At 47.7% G+C, this 21,303-nt stretch overlaps 1 protein-coding gene across 2 annotated transcripts in view; it reads right to left on the minus strand.

The window, feature by feature from the left end:
* Positions 1-21,303, minus strand: part of LOC130381208 (copper-transporting ATPase 2-like) — a 104,686-nt gene that overhangs the window by 6,991 nt on the left and 76,392 nt on the right. For both annotated transcript variants that reach the window (XM_056588680.1, XM_056588679.1), the window contains 2 exons: positions 18,225-18,342; positions 17,807-17,909 (listed from right to left, as the gene is read on the minus strand). In XM_056588680.1, the coding sequence (XP_056444655.1) occupies positions 17,807-17,909; positions 18,225-18,342 (221 nt within the window). The remainder of the gene's footprint in view (positions 1-17,806; positions 17,910-18,224; positions 18,343-21,303) is intronic.

Genomic DNA, 21,303 nt, shown 5'->3' on the forward strand with positions numbered 1-21,303 from the left:
GGAGAAACAGGTCCAGATGGCTCTAACACAGGTGAGACAGAGTGGAAAGGCCTACTACGACAAATCAGCTAGGCCACTGGCTCCACTGCGAGCTGGGCAGACAGTGAGAATGCAGACAAAGAGAGGACACGACAGACTGGCAACAGTGCTAGGAACAGCACCACAACCAAATAGTTACCAGGTCCAGGCTGGAGATGCAACATATGTCAGGAACAGACGCCACCTACTCCAGACACCTGAGACCTATGTTCCTGACTCCACGGCAGGGGACCCACCTGCTGTTGCTGTAGTCGCACATCCACGAAGCCCACAACATCACAGTGTGGGACCGGAATTGTCACAGGGACAGCGGCCTGTGATTTTTACTCGCTCAGGGAGAGCGTCGAGACCCAGCTCTCTCTACGAGGACTTTGTCACAGACCAGCTCTGTGATGTGCTGGCACACTGACATTTGACCCCCAGCCTGTTCTGGCTGTGTGGACTGTTGGACACTCTTTCTAAAAAACAAAAAAAAACAAAAAAACAGATATGTTACATGTTCTGTATTAGATGCTTGGGTTTTCATTATATGCAAGTCTGCTATTTTCTATTATGTGCCATGTTCTATTATGTGCCATGTTCTATTATCTGCTATTTTCTATTATCTGCTATTTCATACTATGTGCCTCGTTAGCATATAACTTAAGAAGGGGGATGTAGACTATGTTGACAGTCTCTATGGTTACTGCTACTGCGTGCTGACGTCACGGGGAGGCACAGCATGCTGGGGCGCGTTGGTCGTTGTTGGTGGTTGGAACTGGGCTAATAAAGCTAGTGGGTGTAACACCGTTCGCTGTCTACACTATCATCATTCATGCACATCTACATAGTGTAAAAGGATCTAAAACATGGGTAATAGATCAGGAAAAACAGAAATAACCGGACCTGCAAAGGTAATGTTGGAGAAACATGGTGATGCGGCTCTGGAGGGTTTAAAATACTGGTGTAAACTGGGCTTTCCTGAGATGGGGAGTTTTAGCTTAAAACGGTTAAATGAGTTAGAGAGACGGATGTTGGAGTCAGAGAAGAAAAAGAAAAGTTCCGAACTATGCTGGTGTGCATTTTATTTGCGGGAAAGAGAGGGCCAGGATAGAAAAAAAAATCAGCCAGGGACAGAGAGCGTAGAGAGTGTGGGGATTTTTAATCTCAATGTCACCCGAGATATAGACCCGGACCTGGACTGCACCGGCGTACCGCGTGCAAATCCCCCTTCACCTCCCCCGTATGACAACGCCCATGAAGCCGCCTCATCGGACAATCTCTACCCTGACCTCAAAGAAGAGGAGGAAGCACCCGCATGAAGCACGACAGGAGATAGGCCTGCAACTCGTAGCCAGGGGAAAGCTCCACAATCATTCCAGCAGGCGACGGCCACACCGACCAAGCGGGAACCCGTCGCCAGCCGTTTGAGGAACCAGGGAATGGCGTTCTCCCCAATTCCTCAACATGGGGACGTGAGGGATGGGCAATTCCCCAGGATCAAAGTACTGAACTCCCAGGATGGCAGTCCAGAATACGTTTTCCTTGCATGGAGACCCAGTGACATTAAGGACCTAGCGGAATGGCTCCCAGACCCATCTGCAGTGGGAGGGGCTGCCTTCGCCACATCCCTTCTTGAGCTGGTCCAACAACACAAGGCCTCCATCAGCGAAGTTCGCCAACTCTGTACGTACAGACTGACCCTAAGGTGGGGTCGTATTCAAGGCGACATGCCCGGAAGGGACGAAGCTGATTTAATGTTCAGTTGGGATCAAGGGTCCGTATACCGCCGGCTGGTAGAGGGAATGTGCCATTGGGCCAGGCGGGGGGGTTCCCCTTGGTTAGAGACTGGACCGCTCTCCGCAAGGTCCAACAACAACCAGGCGAAATGGGGGCTGACCTGGTGGACCGTGTTGAAAAGGAGTTCAAAAACCATGGTGGAATGCCGGTACCGACCGACTGAGTAGTTCAGACTCCGTACGAAGAAAGCCTCACCGCGGCCTTACTGGACGCGCTGGCCAAGAACATATCAGAGTTCAAACAGACACTGCATTGGGTGGCGTACCGCCAGACTTGATTTGATTATAAGTCACGCCACCCACGCAGAAGACCTCTTCAAGAGTAAAGCAATGCTCGGGCAGAAGAAAGACAAAGAGGTGACCCAGAAACTTCACCTCGCCCAACTGAAGGATCGTAGGCCCACCCGTCGTGACAAAGACCAAAGAACCGACCGGCCAGAAGGTAGAAAGTCCCGTGGATTAATCAACCGGGACAGTTTTTATTGTGGCTCCAAGGATCATTGATTAAAAGATTGTCCCATTAGAAATGAGGAAAACGATGAAGCGGACGACTGGGAATCCGCACCTTCCCGTGAAGTGACTGTGAATCATCCAAGAGGCAGAGGTGAAAGGGGGAATTCGCATTGACGGGATACAGGAGCAGGCCAGGTCCAAGGAGGAGGTATGAGCACCATAACACAAACACAACAAACACGCAAAATGGTCTCAGCGTCACAACACACAAGCACCACATCCAAATGATTGTTGTATGGTTCTCACCAGCCTTACGCGACCTGATCAGCTAAATGTAATATTATATATGGTTATTATATATGGTTATTTTAAACAACGGGCTATTTTAGACAGTGGATACTCAAATTTTACAATCTATCACAACCAGTTTAATGGTCAACCATATCACACAGCCATGACATGACCCCGACTGACCCAGACTAACCCCGACTGACCCCCGACTGACAACGTGACGGGGACAACAGTTGCCTAATATTGAAAATGCAGATTTTTTATTTTATGATATTTTGTTAATGTTTTATGGTCAAAATGGCAACAAGGTGAATTGACGAACGTATGAGAGAGATTGGAAGAAGTATGTGTTATGAAAGGAGAAGAGATAGATGAGAACGTAAGGCAAGACAAGATAAGGAAAGGGGTTGGGAGAAAGATAACCCATCTGCATCGAGTTTTGTTCAAATAGATCCGGACCTGGACAACCCTCCTCCTTCTCCTGCTTTCAGCCCGACCAGTGGCCCAATACAGTGCAAATACCCCACGTCACGACTAGGGCCCGACCGATTCATCGGCCTGCCGATTTAATCGGCCGATTATAGCCTTTTTGAAAATAATCGACATCTGCCAAAAAGACGTCGATTACAACCGATTATTTATTTTATTTTATTTTTTATTTTTTATTTTTTTAGAAATGTTATTGCGCCTAGTATCCTGCAGATTGCGCTCCTACTCGCCTTGCTAACTAACAACTTTAGCTGGAGTAAAAAAGAGGAGATTGAATTTTACCGTACAACATGAAAGCATGCTCGCTCAGGCAGCTGCGCGCTCACCTCACCAATGTACACAAGACGCGTTGTTTGAGCATGTTGTGCCTGTTTTTCTTTAGGTCCCAGGCCATGTTAATTTGTTATACTGTAGACTCTAACGGTGAGACCATACTGCTCAGCACGCACGTGTTAGTCACTGCTCACGAGCGCAGCACTTTGGGAGTTATTTATTTTACATTACACTCATTTTTGACTGTATATCTAATCTAAAACACTCAAAGGTTCTGCATTCAATTCACATATTCGTCAAAAGTGTTTAAAGTATATTTAAGGTATCAAAAACTATGTTTTATAGCCTTTTTTTTTTTTTTTTTTAATCGGCCGATTAAATCGTAATCGTAGCTCCTCTACATCAGACTTTATGAAGTTACAGACCATGGGAGGCCCACCTGAAGAGCTACGGAACGGTCTGCTGGACGACACAAGGAGACAGTCCAGCAGGACCAACAGCACCAGAGTGGTGGCCTCCATGGTGCCTGTGGAGCCACAAGGAAGTGGCCTGAACAAAGACAAAGAGACGGGAGAGGCGTGGGGACAGGCACTTCAAAGGACAGCCCGTGATGTGGATGACAGGCAGGAAGTAGAGAGAGAGGTGGAGGCGTGTCCAGGCGGATGGAGAGAAGAGCAGTGTACGGAAAGTATCGCACTAGACACAGCATTCACGCATATTACAAGAGACGAGATCTAATGTGTAACTAGGACTGTGTATAAATTGTGTGATAATTTCTAAGAGGATATCTGTAAGGTTTGAAAGTCATCAGGAAAAGTGGTTTGAAGAAACATAGACAAGTAGAAAAGTTGAAGGTTAAAGAAATGTGCTAGACAGAATCCAAATGTACGACAGCGGTAGAATTCATTAAGGCACAAAACGTTAACATTTAACCCCAAAAAGCATGATGTATGCTACAATGTTTTTCAGAGTTAAAGTAGAGGGTAGGTTGGTTTTTGCTTGCCAACTACTCGTGTTTGTATCACGGCAGCAGCATTGAGGACACATCAAAAACGAAGAATATTTTTGTTTAGAAATGTTTTTAAAAGGTAGCCTTGTTTCTTTATTTTAGTTTTTTTTTATGACTTTTGAATATATGGAAATCAGATGACTTGATTGTGATGTTTATGTGGATAATTATCAAAAGGGGGGATTCCCAAAGAAATTATCCAGTGACAATGGTTCACATTTGGTGAACCAAGTCATCCAACAGAATTGACCCACGCAACCATTTTGCGTACCACCCTCGGAGTGGTAGGACAGTAGAGAGGTAGAATGGTCCCGTAGAGAACATCGTCTACGGGACAACAAGCCAATGCAACAGCAGATACAGCCCAAGGAAGGGCAACTCCACGATACATGGATTACTATCGAAGATGTGCCTGGAATTCACCAAGGTGGTTGGAATCATTCCAAGTCATGTGGATCACAGCAAGGTAGCTAAGAGTGCTACCCAGACCTACGCCAGCCACTGCAAGCGGGCACCATCACCAACAACAAAGGTCACTTCCGACCCAACCCCCTTGGCCGTCACCCCAACACTGAAACCAGGGTGAAGTGCAAGTAACTCACCCTTACACACACAATCACATCAGAACCAGGCCCAAAAGACCGTCTCTGGCCTGGGGAGAGATGGGGCCAGAATCGACATCATTCAGAATGGACGCCAGCCCTGGACCACTATCTGATGGGATTGATAGTGTGATAGAAGTTTAATTGTATATTTTTTTTCAGGTGATGTTAAGTGATTTCGTACTATCTTCTGTAAAAGCGAACGGTGGTATAAATATCTGTACTTGGAGGCCATGGTCGGACATAGTAGATTATGAACATATGCATGTTGGGATTAAATTATCATTTTAATCCTAAAGGTTGCATGCTTTTGTGATTATAAATAATCAAAGGGGGGATTGTGATGGAAAATCTACATGTTGTTACGTTTTTGGTCTATCTATTGTGGCAGACGCCAGGGAGGGGTGGTGATTGAGGGGAGGTATGTGGCAGCATGCTGGCTCCACCCCCAAGCTTTACAGGGACTGCCTCCCTTAACGATGCAAGCCTGAGGTGCATTAGGCAGTAGTGCTTGGGGATAAAAGGGAGCATGCAACCACATGGAGGAGAGCCGACTACGGAGTGCCTCTGAGTGAGCCTCTGTGAACTGTGTGTGGCCATATGTGCAGGAAACCTGAACATTGACGGATTATTTGTGTACCGACCGCTTTGCATGAGAACCCTCCCGGTGACGACCCCTGGACTACGGACTACGGACTATGGACTCTGGATTACCCTTTTCCCCACCCTGGTGACAATTATTTGTCTATTTTGAATAAATCACCTTATTGAAATGCTCTCTGTGTTGTGTGTATCATTTGACTTGGTGGCGTGGAAACCCCACACCCACTGGCCCGCTACACGTGGTGGAGAATGCGTGCTTGCAGCCAAAACCAAGTTAAATAGATAGACCAACACAGGGACAACAATGGAAGCGTTGATGAAACAGCTAGTGGAAGTGAGCATGGCGCACCAGGCTACGACCCGGGAGCTGGTGGGAGCGCTAGCAGCCGGACATGGCGGCGTGGCTGCAGGTGCTACAGCTTCCCGTCTTGCCCCCAGCAGGTTTACCTCAATATCTTTGAGAGGACGGCGGTTCGGGAGAATTGGGATCCAGCACAATGGGCCAGCCTACTTGCACCGTTCCTGTCAGGCACAGCACAGAAGGCGTATCAGGACCTGACGGACGATCAGGCGTCTAACTACGAAGGGCTGAAGAAGGAAATACTACGCCGGTATGGGTACACGTTGATAAGTAGTTCACAGAGGTTTCATGATTGGACTTATGATGCAACGGCGTCGCCGCGCTCACAAATGCACGATCTAAATAGGTTGGCCAAAGGCTGGCTGACGGCTGCCCCACTGACGCTTACGGCCACAGAGAAGGTGGTCATGGACAAATTCTTGCGATCCCTCCCATACGAGGCAAAAAAAATTGCCAGCCAAGCTAACCCACAGAGCGCAGATCAGTTGGTGGAGTTGGTGGAAGGTCACCAGGCGGCTGTGGAAGTCCTACGCAGTGGACGTCCACTGAGGGGTGAACCCAACCCTCGCCCAAAGGAGCGGGAGCGGATAAGGACGGAGGACCACGGCAGGATCCCGGCCAGGGAGACGCCAAGAGCAAGCCCCCCGAGACGACGGCCTTTCCTGAACCCAGACAGCAGAAAGTGCTACGAGTGTAGCGAGCCGGGACACATCTCATGGACCTGTCCGAGTCGTGATGTCTCGATGTCATCGGCATCAGCCGGTGAGTTAACAACCGGGAGTCCCTGCAGATTGCTGACGGTTTGCTGGGGGGAGGAAAGTGGTCCTTCCCACAGCCATGTTGGATTCCGGGAGTATGGTGACCCTGATCCGACCGGACTTCGCCCGGTCCCCGAGCTTGATGGACACTGTGGCAGTAACATACATACACGGTGAGACTAAGAACTACCCCACTACCCTCCTTCACCTACAGACCACAAAGGGGCAATACACAGGACCAGTGGGAGTCGTCCCAAACCTTCCGGTGCCGGTTCTTATTGGGAGGGACTCTCCGCTGTTCAGCCAACTGTGGGCCAGTTTGGCCGGAGAGGGGGGAGAGGACACCGGAGAAGGGCGAGGGCCGATAAGAGGGAGGTCCGGATGTGTGGCCTACACGAGGTGGACCCACAGGGGTCAACTGAACCTCTATCGGGAAGTGACGCAGGGGACACAGGACAGGAGGCAGGGGAGGCGAGTATGGACAATCTGTTCCCGATGGACCATGAGGCAACGCCAGAGCCTGCCTCATTATCGGGACGGTTCGGAACAGCCCAACTGGAGGATCCCAACCTGACGAGTGCTCTCCAGTAGGTGACTGTGGTGGACGGGAAGGCCATCGAGGGGGTAGTTCTGATCACATACCCTCATTTTGCAATCAAAAACAAGTTGTTGTATCAGGTCGTAAAGAGGAATGATGAATGTGTAGAGTTGTTGTTGGTGCCCCATCCCTTTGTTCAATCAGTCCTGCAGCGGGCACACTCCCACTTTCTTGTGGCTCATCTAGGGGTGGAGAAGACCCTGGACCGGATCAAGGCAAGAGTCCACTGGCCGGGGGTAAAGAGGGCAGTGGATGATTACTGCCGCAGTTGCCCGGAGTGCCAACAGGTGGCACTAAAACCACATTTCCGTGGCCCATTAATTCCCCTACCCATTATTTCAGTTCCTTTCAGCAGGATTGCCATGGACCTGGTGGGACCACTACCCAAGAGCAGCCGGGGAAACCAGTACATCCTGGTGATACTGGATTATGCCACTAGGTACCCCGAAGCCATTCCACTGCGCACCATGGCCTCAAAAGGAATTGCACGCGAGTTGGTCCTGATGTTCTCCCGGGTGGGCATTCCCGAGGAGATATTGACAGACCAGGGAACCCCGTTCATGTCACGAATCATGAAAGACCTCTGCAAATTAATGCAAATAAAACAGTTGCGCACCTCAGTATATCTCCCGCAGACCGATGGACTAGTGGAAAGGTTCAACCGGACCCTGAAGCAGATGCTGAAGAAGGTGATGGAGGCGGACGGACGGAATTGGGACCAGCTGCTTCCCTATCTAATGTTATCGATCAGAGAAGTGCCCCAATCGTCAACCGGCCACTCTCCATTTAAACTCCTCTATGGGAGATGACCCCGGGGGCTGCTGGACATAGCGAAGGAAGCCTGGGAACAGCAACCGTCGCCCCATCGAACCATGGTGGAAACACGTGGGAGACATGAGGGACCGGATGGCCACCTTGTGGCCCCTGGTGCGGGAACACATGCAGGAGGCCCAGGTTGCCCAAGCACGGGTCTACAACAGAGGGGCCCAACAGCGAAACTTCCAGCCCGGAGATAAAGTGCTGGTACTTGTCCCCACAACAGAGTGTACGTTTCTGGCCCGGTGGAACGGGCCATACGAAGTACTTGAAAAGGTAGGGGAGGTGAATTATAGAGTCCGACAGCCGGGACGTAGGAACCCGACTCAAATTTACCATGTGAACCTGTTGGAATGCCCGGGATGCACTCTGCTCTATTCCTCCAAAGGCTACCAGTGAAACCGGGCCTGCCAAGGTGCCCCTAGGGGAACAGCTGAGCCCAGCACAGAGACAGGAGCTCATGGAGTTGGTCGACCAGAACCAGGATGTGTTCTCCAGTGAACCGGGCCACACCAATCTGGTACAGCACCACATCATCACTGAGCCCGGGCAAAAGGTGAAATTGAGACCCTACCGCATACCGGAGGCCAGGAGAGAGGCCGTCAGGACCGAGGTAAAGATTATGTTGGAAGCGGGAGTCATTGAGGAGTCAAACAGTGAGTGGTGCAGCCCCATAGTGTTGGTGCCGAAACCCGATGGCACCATACGCTTCTGCAATGACTTTAGGAAGCTAAATGAGATATCTAAATTTGACGCCTACCCCATGCCCCGAATAGATGAACTCATAGAACGGCTAGGGACCGCCCGGTATATCAGCACGCTCGACCTGACAAAGGGTTATTGGCAGGTACCCTTAGCTCCCGAGGCGCGGGAGAAAACTGCTTTTTTCACTCCTGACGGGCTGTTCCACTACATGAAGCTACCCTTCGGATTGCACAGGGCCCCGCCCACCTTCCAGAGGTTGATGGACCAGGTACTCCGTCCCCATCGGGGGTACGGGGTGGCCTATATTGACGATATAGTCATCCATGGGAGTGAGTGGGACACTCATGTGAAGCAGGTGAGCGCAGTATTGCAGGCCTTACGGGAGGCGGGGCTAACGGCTAACCCAAAGAAGTGTCAGCTAGGTCTGCAGGATGCGGAGTACCTGGGATACACCATTTGGAGGGGATGTGTGAAACCCCAGATGAAGAAGGTGGAAGCGATACAGGACTGGCCACGGCCCCTGACCAAGAAACAGGTACGCACGTTTGTGGGGCTTACCAGCTACTACCGGAGGTTTATTCCCCACTTTGCGTCCATAGCCAGCCCTCTGACAGATCTGACCAGGGACCGGCTGCCCGCCCAAGTCACATGGACCGAGGAGACGGAGAAAGCCTTTCAGGACCTAAAGGGCGCACCGTGTTCAGGACCCGTGCTGGTAACCCCGGACTTCACCAAGCCAATGGTGGTGCAGACGGATGCGTCGGAAACAGGGGTGGGGGCAGTGTTGTCACAACTACATGAAGGTGAGGAACACCCGATTATTTATATCAGCCGGAAGTTGTTGCAGAGGGGACAAGAATACTCCACGGTGGAGAAGGAATGTCTCGCCATCAAGTGGGCCCTGGAAACCCTGAAATACTACCTGTTGGGGCGCCACTTCACCCTGGTCACAGATCATGCACCACTGGTTTGGATGTCAAGGAATAAGGACAGTAACGCCAGGGTCACCCGCTGGTTCCTATCATTACAACCTTTTGCCTTCTCAGTTGTTCACAGGTCAGGGGCAGCCCATGGGAATGCGGATGCCCTATCCAGGAGGGATGCTCTGGGGAGCTGGACCGTCCCTCCCTCCCGGTCGGAGCTGAGGGGGAGGGTGTGTGGCAGACGCCAGGGACGGGTGGTGTTTGAGGGGAGGTATGTGGCAGCATGCTGGCTCCACCCCCAAGCTTTACAGGGACTGCCTCCCTCCTTAACGATGCAAGCCTGAGGTGCATTAGGCAGGAGTGCTTGGGGATAAAAGGGAGCATGCAACCACATGGAGGAGAGCCTACTATGGTGTGAGCCACTGTGAACTGTGTGTGGCCAAAGAGTGCAGGAAACCTGAAAATTGACGGATTATTTGTGTACCGACCGCTTTGCATGAGAACCCTCCCGGTGACGACCCCTGGACTACGGACTACGGACTATGGACTCTGGATTACCCTTTACCCCACCCTGGAGACAATTATTCGTCGATTCTGAATAAATCACCTTATGAACTGCTCTCTGTGTTGTGTGTATCATTTGACTTGGTGGCGTGGAAACCCCACACCCACTTGCCCGCTACACTATGAACTTAAGTTTTGTTACTATTTTGTGTGATGCATATATTGCCTGCCTTCTACTCTCCTAGTGGGTCATCTGAAGTGTGAACCTTCGAGGGTCGTGTGATGCATTTTATTGCCTGCCTGTTCCTATGTTTTCGTGTGTTGTAAATCATCTTCCATGCAATCCTTTGATGTATGGGCCTGTTCCTCGACCCCCTGGCTAGCGTCAATGAAGCCAGAGGGTTACATGGCACGGCCGCCACCCCCTCCAATGGCATCCAGGGGAGCTTCAATTGTAAAGATTACCATCTGGTAAACAAAGCCTTTTGGTTTATTGGGGGACACACCCCCTCCAGAACCCAACCCAAGTGAATAAGAACTCACGACTCTGAACAATCGGTGGACTTCTCCCGAGCGTATCTTTAGAGTATGAAGTAAGACGCAACGAGAAGCTCCCATCTGAGGCCTCAGATTATTATATTGTATGCTTGTTATGTTGTTTGTTGATGGATGTTGTGATGCATCTTTGTTCGTACTTTTATTACAAATATATATGACAAGTAATTGCCTGCAAGTATTTTGTGCTTTTTGCATCTAAATATCTCATCTGCTTAGACGCAATATCTGATAGAGAAATTGCCACGACAGGGACCACCGCCGGAGGCGGAGGTGCCTAAGCGCTGCCCGGTAACAATCCCTTTCTCCTCCTTGTCGCGGTTCAGTCAACTTCACATTGTTGTGGACGTGGAAGAACCAGGAACGTCGGAGAACCCAACGCGGTCATTTGAGATTCATAATATCGGCCAACCCAGTCGCCAAGAAAAAACGTCAGTGGTGTACGTTTCCATGAACACTGGATACGTAGCATTTCAACGTAAAAAATAGCGTGTTATACCTACAGTATCCACGTGTGCCGCTGTGGAGGCGGGTTTCGGGGTTTGGTTTCACGGCTTTCGCGGCAAATTGTGGACACGATTGTTTAGGGGGGGGGGGGGAGACTGTTGTTGACCGGGGAGGGGGGGGGGGGGAGACACGTTTGTTGAGGGGGGGGGACGACACACGATTGTGGGGGGGGGGGGGGACGACGACGACACGTTAGTTGAAGGGGGGGGGGGGGGACACGTTTGTTGAGGGGGGTGAGACACGTTTGTAGGGGGGGGGGGCACGCTCGACAACGAGAGTTGGTTTTTATTGAACGCTCGACAAACGAGAGTTGGGTTTTTATTGAACGAGACTTCAACACGGAACAGCTGCGCGAAACGATGGTCACGTCACTCTCGGTGACGGTGTCGACAATAATGAACAACAACGGACAATGTTAATAGAACAACACACAACCACATAACATCCCGAACCCATTAACCCCACTTAATCCTAACAACAAAACAAGTTAACAAAAGCCCCATTTGTCAACTGAGAACCCCAATTCCCAGAATCCCCCGCGGCTCCGGAACACGGCGTAGCTTATATTAATCTTTCATTATCTGAATGGGAAATGCAATATATTTAGGACAGATACACCATTAAACGCGTTTCTAATGACATTTCTAGCGGAGAATGTACATTTTCCCCTTACATACTCTTCAGTCAGTGAATGTGTATGATCTTTATTAATCTTTATTATCTGAAGGGGAAATGCAATATTTAGGACCGATTCACCGTTAAACGTGTTTCTAATAACATTTCTAGCGAGAAATATACTTTTTAATTGCATAATCTTCAGTCAGTGATTGTGTCTGATCTTTAGTTTTATAGTTATTAGGAGTGATCGGCTCGCTCGCATGTTTCAACGACGTCAGGTTGCTTTCGCTAAACTAGCAGCTCACGTGCTTCCTGACGGTTTGTGTTATTAAACTGTTACTTTATGTAACTTTAATGATATCATCTTGTTAGAAACAACGTATATCTGAGAGCCAACCCAGTCGCCAAAAACAGACCTACGTTGACAGTGTACGTTTCGTGAACACTGGATTACGTCGCATTTCAACATAAAATAGCGTGTTATACACACACACACACGCACGCACATGCACAGACACACACACACACAAGCACACACAAGCACACACACGCACGCACAGACACACAGACACAGACACAGACACACACACACACACACACACACGCACACACGCACACGGTGCATTTCGCTGCTAAAACAACAACAAAAAAATATTCCCTCAAATATTATTACTTTCAAAACGTTGGCCAAAATGGCCAATAATATCTTTTTTTTTTGGGATGCTTCCAGGACATTTTGGGTGGATTTTGAACGGTATGTGGGGGGCACGTTTTTTGCAGGACCTGGCAACCCTGCGCTGTGCCCGAGATCTGGATCCACCCCGGCGTGGTGCTGTCTCCTTTTGACCTTTTGACCCCAGACTTCTGGGGGAATAGCTGAATCAATTCATTAGTCAATCAGAAGCATGTAAATATATTTCCGGTGGGTAAGAGGACGAACAAGGTGTCCTCAGCATCTACGCTTCCAGGCGATTGCAACGGTGTGCCACACTATGAGCATATCGAACATGTTTAATGTTAGTAATTAGCTGTCGAAATTGGAGTCCTTAATCAATACTGAGCAGCTATTGATTTGGCTTCCCGATAAAGATTTGTCACAAATGACATGTTATTTAGCATCTACACGTTGAGCTGAGCCAAGACCCAAAGAGAACGACACTCTAGCTAATGGTAACATGTATTGACATGGTAAACCTAGGTCTAAGGACATGATCTCGGTGTAGCAGAGGCCGACCGAGCTTGATCTCATTGGGACTCAGCTTAACGGTGTAGATGCTACTGAACATGTAATTTGTCAAAAATCTCCATCGGGAAGGCAAATCTATAGCTGGTCATTATTGATAAAGGCCTCCAACTCGACAGCTAATTACTACCCCGAACATATTCAAATATGATCATGTGTGGCACTGTTTGCAATCGTCTCGAAACGTAGATGTCAAGGACACCTTGTTTGCTCTGTTGCACCACCGGGAACATATTTTCATACTTCTAATGGATTGATTCATATTTCAAGGTTCTCGGAGTGAGACTTTAAGTGGCTGCAGCAGAAGTGTTGAGACGAAAGATGATATCAAGAGATTTATAGAATATTCCCATTCACATTATGATTCTTCGTCGTAACATCCGACCAAACATCCTTTACATTCACAGAGCGAAGATTATGAAAGTCCAGGCTCAGCAAGTGCTCCATCTCGTTGCACCTGCACCCAGCGGCTCGCTTGCAAGATTTTGGCCTGAAGTTCTTCCCAGACCTATACCCTAACAGTCCAATATGCATATCTGAGAATCAGGCCTCTCTTCAATAATGACAAAATGTAATGAGAGAAATACAGATTCACTTTTTGTTATCTCATAAGCGGCGTGGTGCCGGCTCCTTTTGACCTTTTGACCCCAGACTTCAAAGACGTGACCACAGGCCAGCGGTGTCTACACACATTAAGCCACAAATGTACACCTCCATCCCGCAAAAAATGGGGCCTAGAAACTAACCTCTGTCTTATGTACATTGACTGTACTGTTGGAGGTCACGCCCCTTTTCCAGCCTTTTCGAGATAGCTAGGGATGCTAAAATGTTGACACACATTTCCCGGGGCCCCGAGAACGACATATGCAAGATTTGTAGTTCTAGCCCATAGAGAAAAAAAGTTTTCCCAAATGGACTGTCATTTGGACAAAGCCCCTTCAGAAGTGTTGCCTGCGAGACCTAATGGTTCAGAATGTGGTGGAAAAAAAGTTTTTGAGTCTCGGGCAGGAAGGGCCCCCCCTTCCTCCCCTCGGGGTCCGACCGGGCCAAGTTTCGGTGCGGAGGTCCCAGTTAGGCCCTAGAATAAGGTATTAAAATTTCAGGGCGGTAGGACCTTCCTATCTCAAAAACTGTTTTTCCACCACATTCTGAACCATTAGGTCTTGCAGGCTACACTTCTGAGGGGCTTTGTCCAAATGACACTCCATTTGGGAAAACTTTTTTCTCTAAGGGCTAGAACTCCAAATCTCGGATATGTCGTACACGGGGACCCGGGAAATGTGTGTAAACATTTTAGCATCCCTAGCTATCTCGAAAAGGTCGGCAAAGGGGCGTGACCTCCAACAGTACAGTAAATGTACATAAGACAGAGGTTAGTTTCTAGTCCCCATTTTTTGTGGGATGGAGGTGTACATTTGTGGCTAAAGGTGTGTAGACGCAGCTGGCCTGTGGCCACGTTTTTGAAGTCGGGGGTCAAAAGGTCAAAAGGAGCCGGCACCACGCCGCTTATGAGATAACAAAAGTTAATGTGTGTTTCTCTCATAACTTTTTGTCATTATTAAAGAGAGGCCTGATTCTAGATATGCATGTTGGATGGCTAGGGTGTTGGTCTGGGAAGAACTTCAGGCCAAAATCTTGCAAGCGAGCCGCTGGGTGCAGATGCAACGAGATGGAGCACTTGCTGAGCCTGGACTTTCATAATCTTCGCTCTGTGAATGTGAAGGATGTTTGGTCGGATGTTACGACGAAGATAATAATGTGAATGGGAATATTCTATAAATCTCTTGATATCATCTTTCGTCTCAACACTTCTGCTGCACTTAAAGTCTCACTCCGAGAACCTTAAAATATGAATCAATCCATTAGAAGTATGAAAATATGTTCCCGGTGGTGCAACAGAGCAAACAAGGTGTCCTTTGACATCTACGTTTCGAGACGATTGCAACAGTGCAACATGATCATATTTGAATATGTTTGGGGTAGTAATTAGCTGTCGATTTTGGAGGCCTTTATCAATAATGACCAGCTATAGATTTGCTTCCCGATGGAGATTTTTGACAAATTACATGTTAATTAGCATCTACACGTTAAGCTGAGTCCAATGAGATCAAGCTCGGCCTCTTGCTACACCGAGATCATGTCCTAGACCTAGGTGTACCATGTAAAATACATGTTACCATTAGCTAGAGCTGTCGTTCTTGGTAATTGGACTCAGCTCAACGTGTAGAGCTTAAATAACATGTCATTTGTGCCAAATCTTATCGGGAAGCAAATCAATAGCTGCTACAGTATTGATTAAGGCATCCAATTTAGACGCTAATTACTACCAGTAAAATGCTCATTGCTAGTGTGGCACCGTTGCATCGCCTGGAAGCGTAGATGCTGAAGGACACCTTAGTTCGTCCTCATTACACCCCACCGGAAAGAAATTGTACATGCTTCTGATTGACTAATGAATGCTGATTCAGGCTATTCCCACCAGAAGTCTGGGTCAAAATGATCAAAAGGAGAACAGGCACCACGCCGGGGTGGATCCAGATCTCGGGCAACAGCGCAGGGTTGCCAGGTCCTGCAAAAAACGTCCCCCCACATACCGTTCAAAATCCACCCACAAATGTCCTAGGAAGCATCCCAAAAAAAAAGAATATTATTGGCCATTTGGCCAACGTTTTGAAAGTATAATATTGAGGGAATATTTTTTTGTTGTGTTTATTAGCAGCGAAATGCACCGTGTGCGTGGGTGTGTGTGGGCGTCATGTGTGGGTGTGTGTGTGTCGTGTGGTCTGTGTCTGTGGTGTCTGTGCGTTCTGTGGGTCTGGGCGTGCGTGTGTTAGCTTGTGTGTGTGTGTGTCTGTGCAATGTGCCGTGGCGTGTAGTGTGTGTGTATAACACGCAATTTTATGTTGAAATGCGACGTAATCCAGTGTTCACGAAACGTACACTGCAACGGAGGTGTAATGATATTGGCCGGGGTTGGCCTCAGATATACGTGTTTCTAACAGATGAGATCTTAAAAGGTTTACATAGAACAGTTTAAGTACACAAAAGCCGGAAGCACGTCGCTGCCCTAGTTTAGCGAAAGACCGTGACGTCGTGGAAACATTGCGAGCGAGCCGATCAACTTCCTATACTATAAAAACTAAACAGAGCAGACCAAGCACTGCTGAAGATTATGTAAGGAAATGTACATTTCTCGCTAGAAATGTCATTAGAAACGCGTTTAATGGTGTATCTGTCCTAAAATATTGCATTTCCCATTCAGATAATAAAGATTAATATAAGCTACGCCGTGTTCCGGAGCCGCGGGGGATTCTGGGAATTGGGGTTCTCAGTTGACAAATGGGGCTTTTGTTAACTTGTTTTGTTGTTAGGATTAAGTGGGGTTAATGGGTTCGGGATGTTATGTGGTTGTGTGTTGTTCTAAACATTGTTCGTGTGTTCATTATTGTCGACACCGTCACGCGAGTGACGTGACCATCGTTTCGAGCAGCTGTTCCGTGTTGAAGTCTCGTTCATTAAAAACCAACTCTCGTTGTCGAGTGTTCAATAAAAACCAACTCTCGTTGTCGAGCGTGCCCCACCCCCCTACAAAGTGTCCCCCCCCTCAACAAAAGTGTGTCCCCACCCCCCACCCCCCCCCCCCCCCCCCTTCAACTAACGTGTCTCCCCCCCCCCCCCCCCCCACAATCGTGTGTCGTCGTCCCCCCAACAAACGTGTCCCCCCCCCCCCCCCCCCCCCCCCCGCCCCCCCCCCCCCCCCCCCCCCCCCCCCCCCCCCCCCCCCCCCCCCCCGGTCAACAACAGTCTCCCCCCCCCCCCCCCCCTAAACAATCGTGTCCACAATTTGCCGCGAAAGCCGTGAAACCCAAACCCCGAAACCCGCCTCCACAGCGGCACACGTGGATACTGTAGGTATAACACGCTATTTTTACGTTGAAATGCTACGTATCCAGTGTTCATGGAAACGTACACCACTGACGTTTTTTCTTGGCGACTGGGTTGTATCGGCTCACACAGCTTTTGGCCGTGATATATATTATATGATATAGATATCTATGTAGGCTATATGATAATATTTAGATATAGAGCTCTATGACGCCCGTGTGTTCTAGAATATTTACAGAACACGGCTAAAGGCTGTGTGCGCCTCGCCATTGTGATACATCCACTGTAAACAGAGCGCATGGTACCGTGGCCGCAAGCTGCTCAGGGCCACACCCCCACCCTCCTCCTTGACCCGCCTCGCGCCTCCTCATTTGCATTATAGCTACAGACACCAAAACAGAGCATTTGGGGAAAGCTCAATGTGCGACTGGCTCGGAGTGGCTGTAACTCTGCACCACGGCAGAATTTCGGGAACGTCTTTGAATACTGTGTTAGTTGCCCACTAATACCAATGTTAAAGAATACATAAAATAGCATGTCATGGGACCTTTAATGGACACAATTATGGTAACATGGCATTGACGGGTAATTATTTTGAAATTCCCCATAATTTGCACCAGAACCAAAACAGGGGGTACTGTTTCTAAGATGTCGGAAAAATGAACTCTTGCGCCACCACCACACAGTTCAGTCCCCATTAGCCCGGCGTGTTTGTGATGCTAGTTCATATCCCAATTGAATAAGTAGGAGTGGTGGGAGGGTGATAGCGTAAGTGGAGGTCTTCACACATACTCACGTTCTCAGCAGCAGAGAAGACAGAACCACGGACACGGAGGAGGCGGCCATCGCGGCCGAGCCCATCCAGGGTTGCAGCACCAGGCCTGCCGGCATGAACACACCTGGGGCATGCAGCGTAGACTACCAGAGGCATTAATGAGGCACCCGGAAACCTAGGGAGATGAGGCTCCTGGAGGCTATAGGTGATAAGGTGTTCTACTCCACAATTCATTCAGATGTGTTGTCTGAAAAGGGCGCAGTGCATCCATTTGTTTGTGTTAGCTTTGAAGGTCACTCCCCAGGTCAATACAATTGGGTTGATATTAGTTTGAATTATTCTCACTAGACATGTTTGACACAATCATTTACGACGAGTGCGTGTGCTTGTGTGTACGAATGCGTTTGTGTTTGTGTGTGTGTGTGCGTGTGTACATCACCTGCAGCGATGGGAATCCCCAGCAGGTTATACATGAGGGCGAAGAGGAAGTTGATTCTGATCCTCCTCACGGTCTTCTTGGAGAGCTCAATGCTCGCTACCACATCCATCAGGTCGTTCTAGGGGATAATAAGGAGGAGAAGCACTTTAGAAATCCCCCAACGGGGATGTTGACTTGTTACAGAAGCTCTAGAGTCAAAAGTATTGAATAAAGGGATTAAGAGAATATTTATAAAGAAAAAAACGATGTACACTAAAAGCCCATGATTCGCAACTGTGATGATACTCAAAGAAGATCATTCCCTTGATTCATTTAAAATATATTGATTCCGATTTAGTTAATTATTCAATCGATTTTAGTCCAGAAAATATTTTTGTTGGCGTCAGAAAGAGCATCAGCATGCAACATTTTATGGTAACATGATATCATGTCCGAATAATTGATAAAAAACATAGTTTCAGGGTTAAAAACAAAAATATCGTTTCAGATTATTGTTAGGACAGAGGTAAAAAGTCAAAAATGAAAATTTATTTAAGTAACTAAGAAATGTTGCACCAGAGGGAAGCACCGACTGGTAGATCTTTGAGACTCTCCCGAAATAATAGTAAACTACATACACAAATAAAATATGCCAATTTTCAGTTTTGCAATTGCTTCTCTCTCTCTCTCACTCTCTTGATCAGTGATGGGAATAAGGTCGTTCTAAATAAGGGTGTTACTACTCTCTCTATCTCTCTTTACTTTTCTTCCTTGGTTATTAGGAACAAGACAATCGCATTAATGATGACGATTGGCTGAGGTCGAGTTCAATTTCACGGTAAGCCAATCAGAGGTAGAGTTGGTCGGGTGTTGTTTACACATTGAGTCAACGAGAAGCAGGAATGGCTTGCCCAAATAATCCAAAAATAGCCTTCTTTAAATGGAAGTATAGCCATTACTTTACCCTCTAAGAAATTATTGGAATGAGTGTAATCGTGAAATGCACATTATGCCCTGGACAAAAGTGCCTTTCCACCTCCGTGTTCCAATACCCGTACTATCCTTACTTACTAGCCAAATTTTGAGTACGTAGTACGTTCCGCCAATTTCAGATCCGGCGACGAAGTGATAAAGAAGGGGTCTACATTCAATGTGCACTCCCGGATGTCGTACTCAAAAACTGGTGCTGAGATCGTGAATAGTGGTGGATCGAAGGACACTTTCCGCATAGATATATATATATTAACTAGATGCCTTACGGTGGCGTATAGAACGTGACCATAGAAAATTAACGAGGGAAGACGGAACAAAATTGTCAAAAGGGACACCAGGCCAAACCGTCAACGACTCGACCAAACTCTTTGTAAGTACAACAAACAGTCGTATATACTCCGCATTTAGCGATATCCTATCATCAAAATCAGAAAAGCCGTACAGGACAAAGAGATTCAAGAGATACCAAGACTCAGTAATTCTGAATCAAGCAGTAGCCTACACCAGCAAAGAAGAAGGTGCTGACACAGTTGTTGCTGAACATAGTGGATGTTAAGAACCAGGGAGGCTTTCTCAACAGACAGGGAAAAGTCAACAACAAAGGAATCCAAGTCTCAAACTGGAGCAAGTGCAACACTGGGGACGACTAACAGCCCACCAGGAGTAAACAGTCTGAAAGCTAAAGACACCCAGCATGAGAATTACCAGAAAACCCCTGAGAAATCAGAGGACCACCTGGGGGTTTCCGGTGCCCCTGAGCTTAGAGGGTTAACTGACAGTTCTTGAAAACAACTTTAAGACACTATTTACCACTCTAGAGTTATTGGAAGGGATTCTGATTTTCATGACCTTAGTGTACCGTGCTTGTGTACCACATCCATAGTCCTGAGGTGTGGGGGTATGAGTGTGTGCTTAATGTGGTGTTATGTGTAATTGTCGTGGGCGTAGTTTCTGCACAAGTTATTGCAAGCGCTGAAAAGTATGGACTATTGGTCAGTGAATGCCTTGTGATTCTCACACTTGACATTACACCTTGGACGATAAATGGAATGTGGTCATAACTACTGACTTGACGTTGCGAGCTAATACCAGTGGTGCGATGCCCTAGTCTTCTGTACTGCCCGCTCCTTTACCACCCCCTGGACATCTATCCTCGGTCAAGGCTATCCCTAGCGGAGGATCATATGACTCCACCCTTTTGCACTCTGTGGCCCTTATAGCATAGCCTTAGATACACGTGGTTGCGATACCTATGGCTCTATGGGATGTGAATACTGACTGAAAAAATAGCGATGATAGCGCATCCTTGGGTTTGACTATGTGCGACTAGTTTAAAACTGCAAAAAGCTAACTCTCCCGACCATGATGAAACACATCCTTAACAATAATAACTTCTCTCTGGTCTCCAGTTAACACTAGAAGCCACTGCAAAAACATCACAATGATTTAGTTTCCCTCTTCAGAACTATTACTGACCATGGATTTGATGTGGTGGGCTGTAGTGAGACATGGCTGAATGAGAGATCACACATAGAATCTCTAAACATTGAGGGATACAGACTCATCAACAAAAATAGATCAGATAAAATTGGAGGTGGTGTTTGTTTTTATGTGAGGTCCAAGCTCAACGCTAGAGTGTGTGAGGATTTGATTATCGATGATGGTCTCTCAGACTCTCTATTCATTGAGATCAAGACTAGTAATACCAAGAAATATGTAATTGGAGTTCATTAACACCCTACACACATATTCCTTCTTTCCTACTGTTAAGACTTTTACCAGAGTCCCACAATATACTAAGACCATCATCGATAATATTATCACCAACATACCAATTACGAGCTTAACATCTGGAGTAATCATCTCCGACATTTCTGACCACTTTCCTGTTCTGGTATCCATTGATCTAATGACCAAACATTTAATTCCAACCCAGAAAACAAAAGTTAAAACCATAAATGAAAGAACAATAAACCAACTTTGCCAAAATCTACAAAACAAAAATTGGGACGCTATTTATCACTCCAGTGATCCCGATTCTGCATACAATTCCCTTACTGATATCATAACTGATTCTATCCATTGTACCATCCCTGAAAAGACGGTT

This window comes from Gadus chalcogrammus, chromosome 4, assembly GCF_026213295.1.
Source record: "Gadus chalcogrammus isolate NIFS_2021 chromosome 4, NIFS_Gcha_1.0, whole genome shotgun sequence".
Classification (NCBI taxonomy): Eukaryota; Metazoa; Chordata; class Actinopteri; order Gadiformes; family Gadidae; genus Gadus; species Gadus chalcogrammus.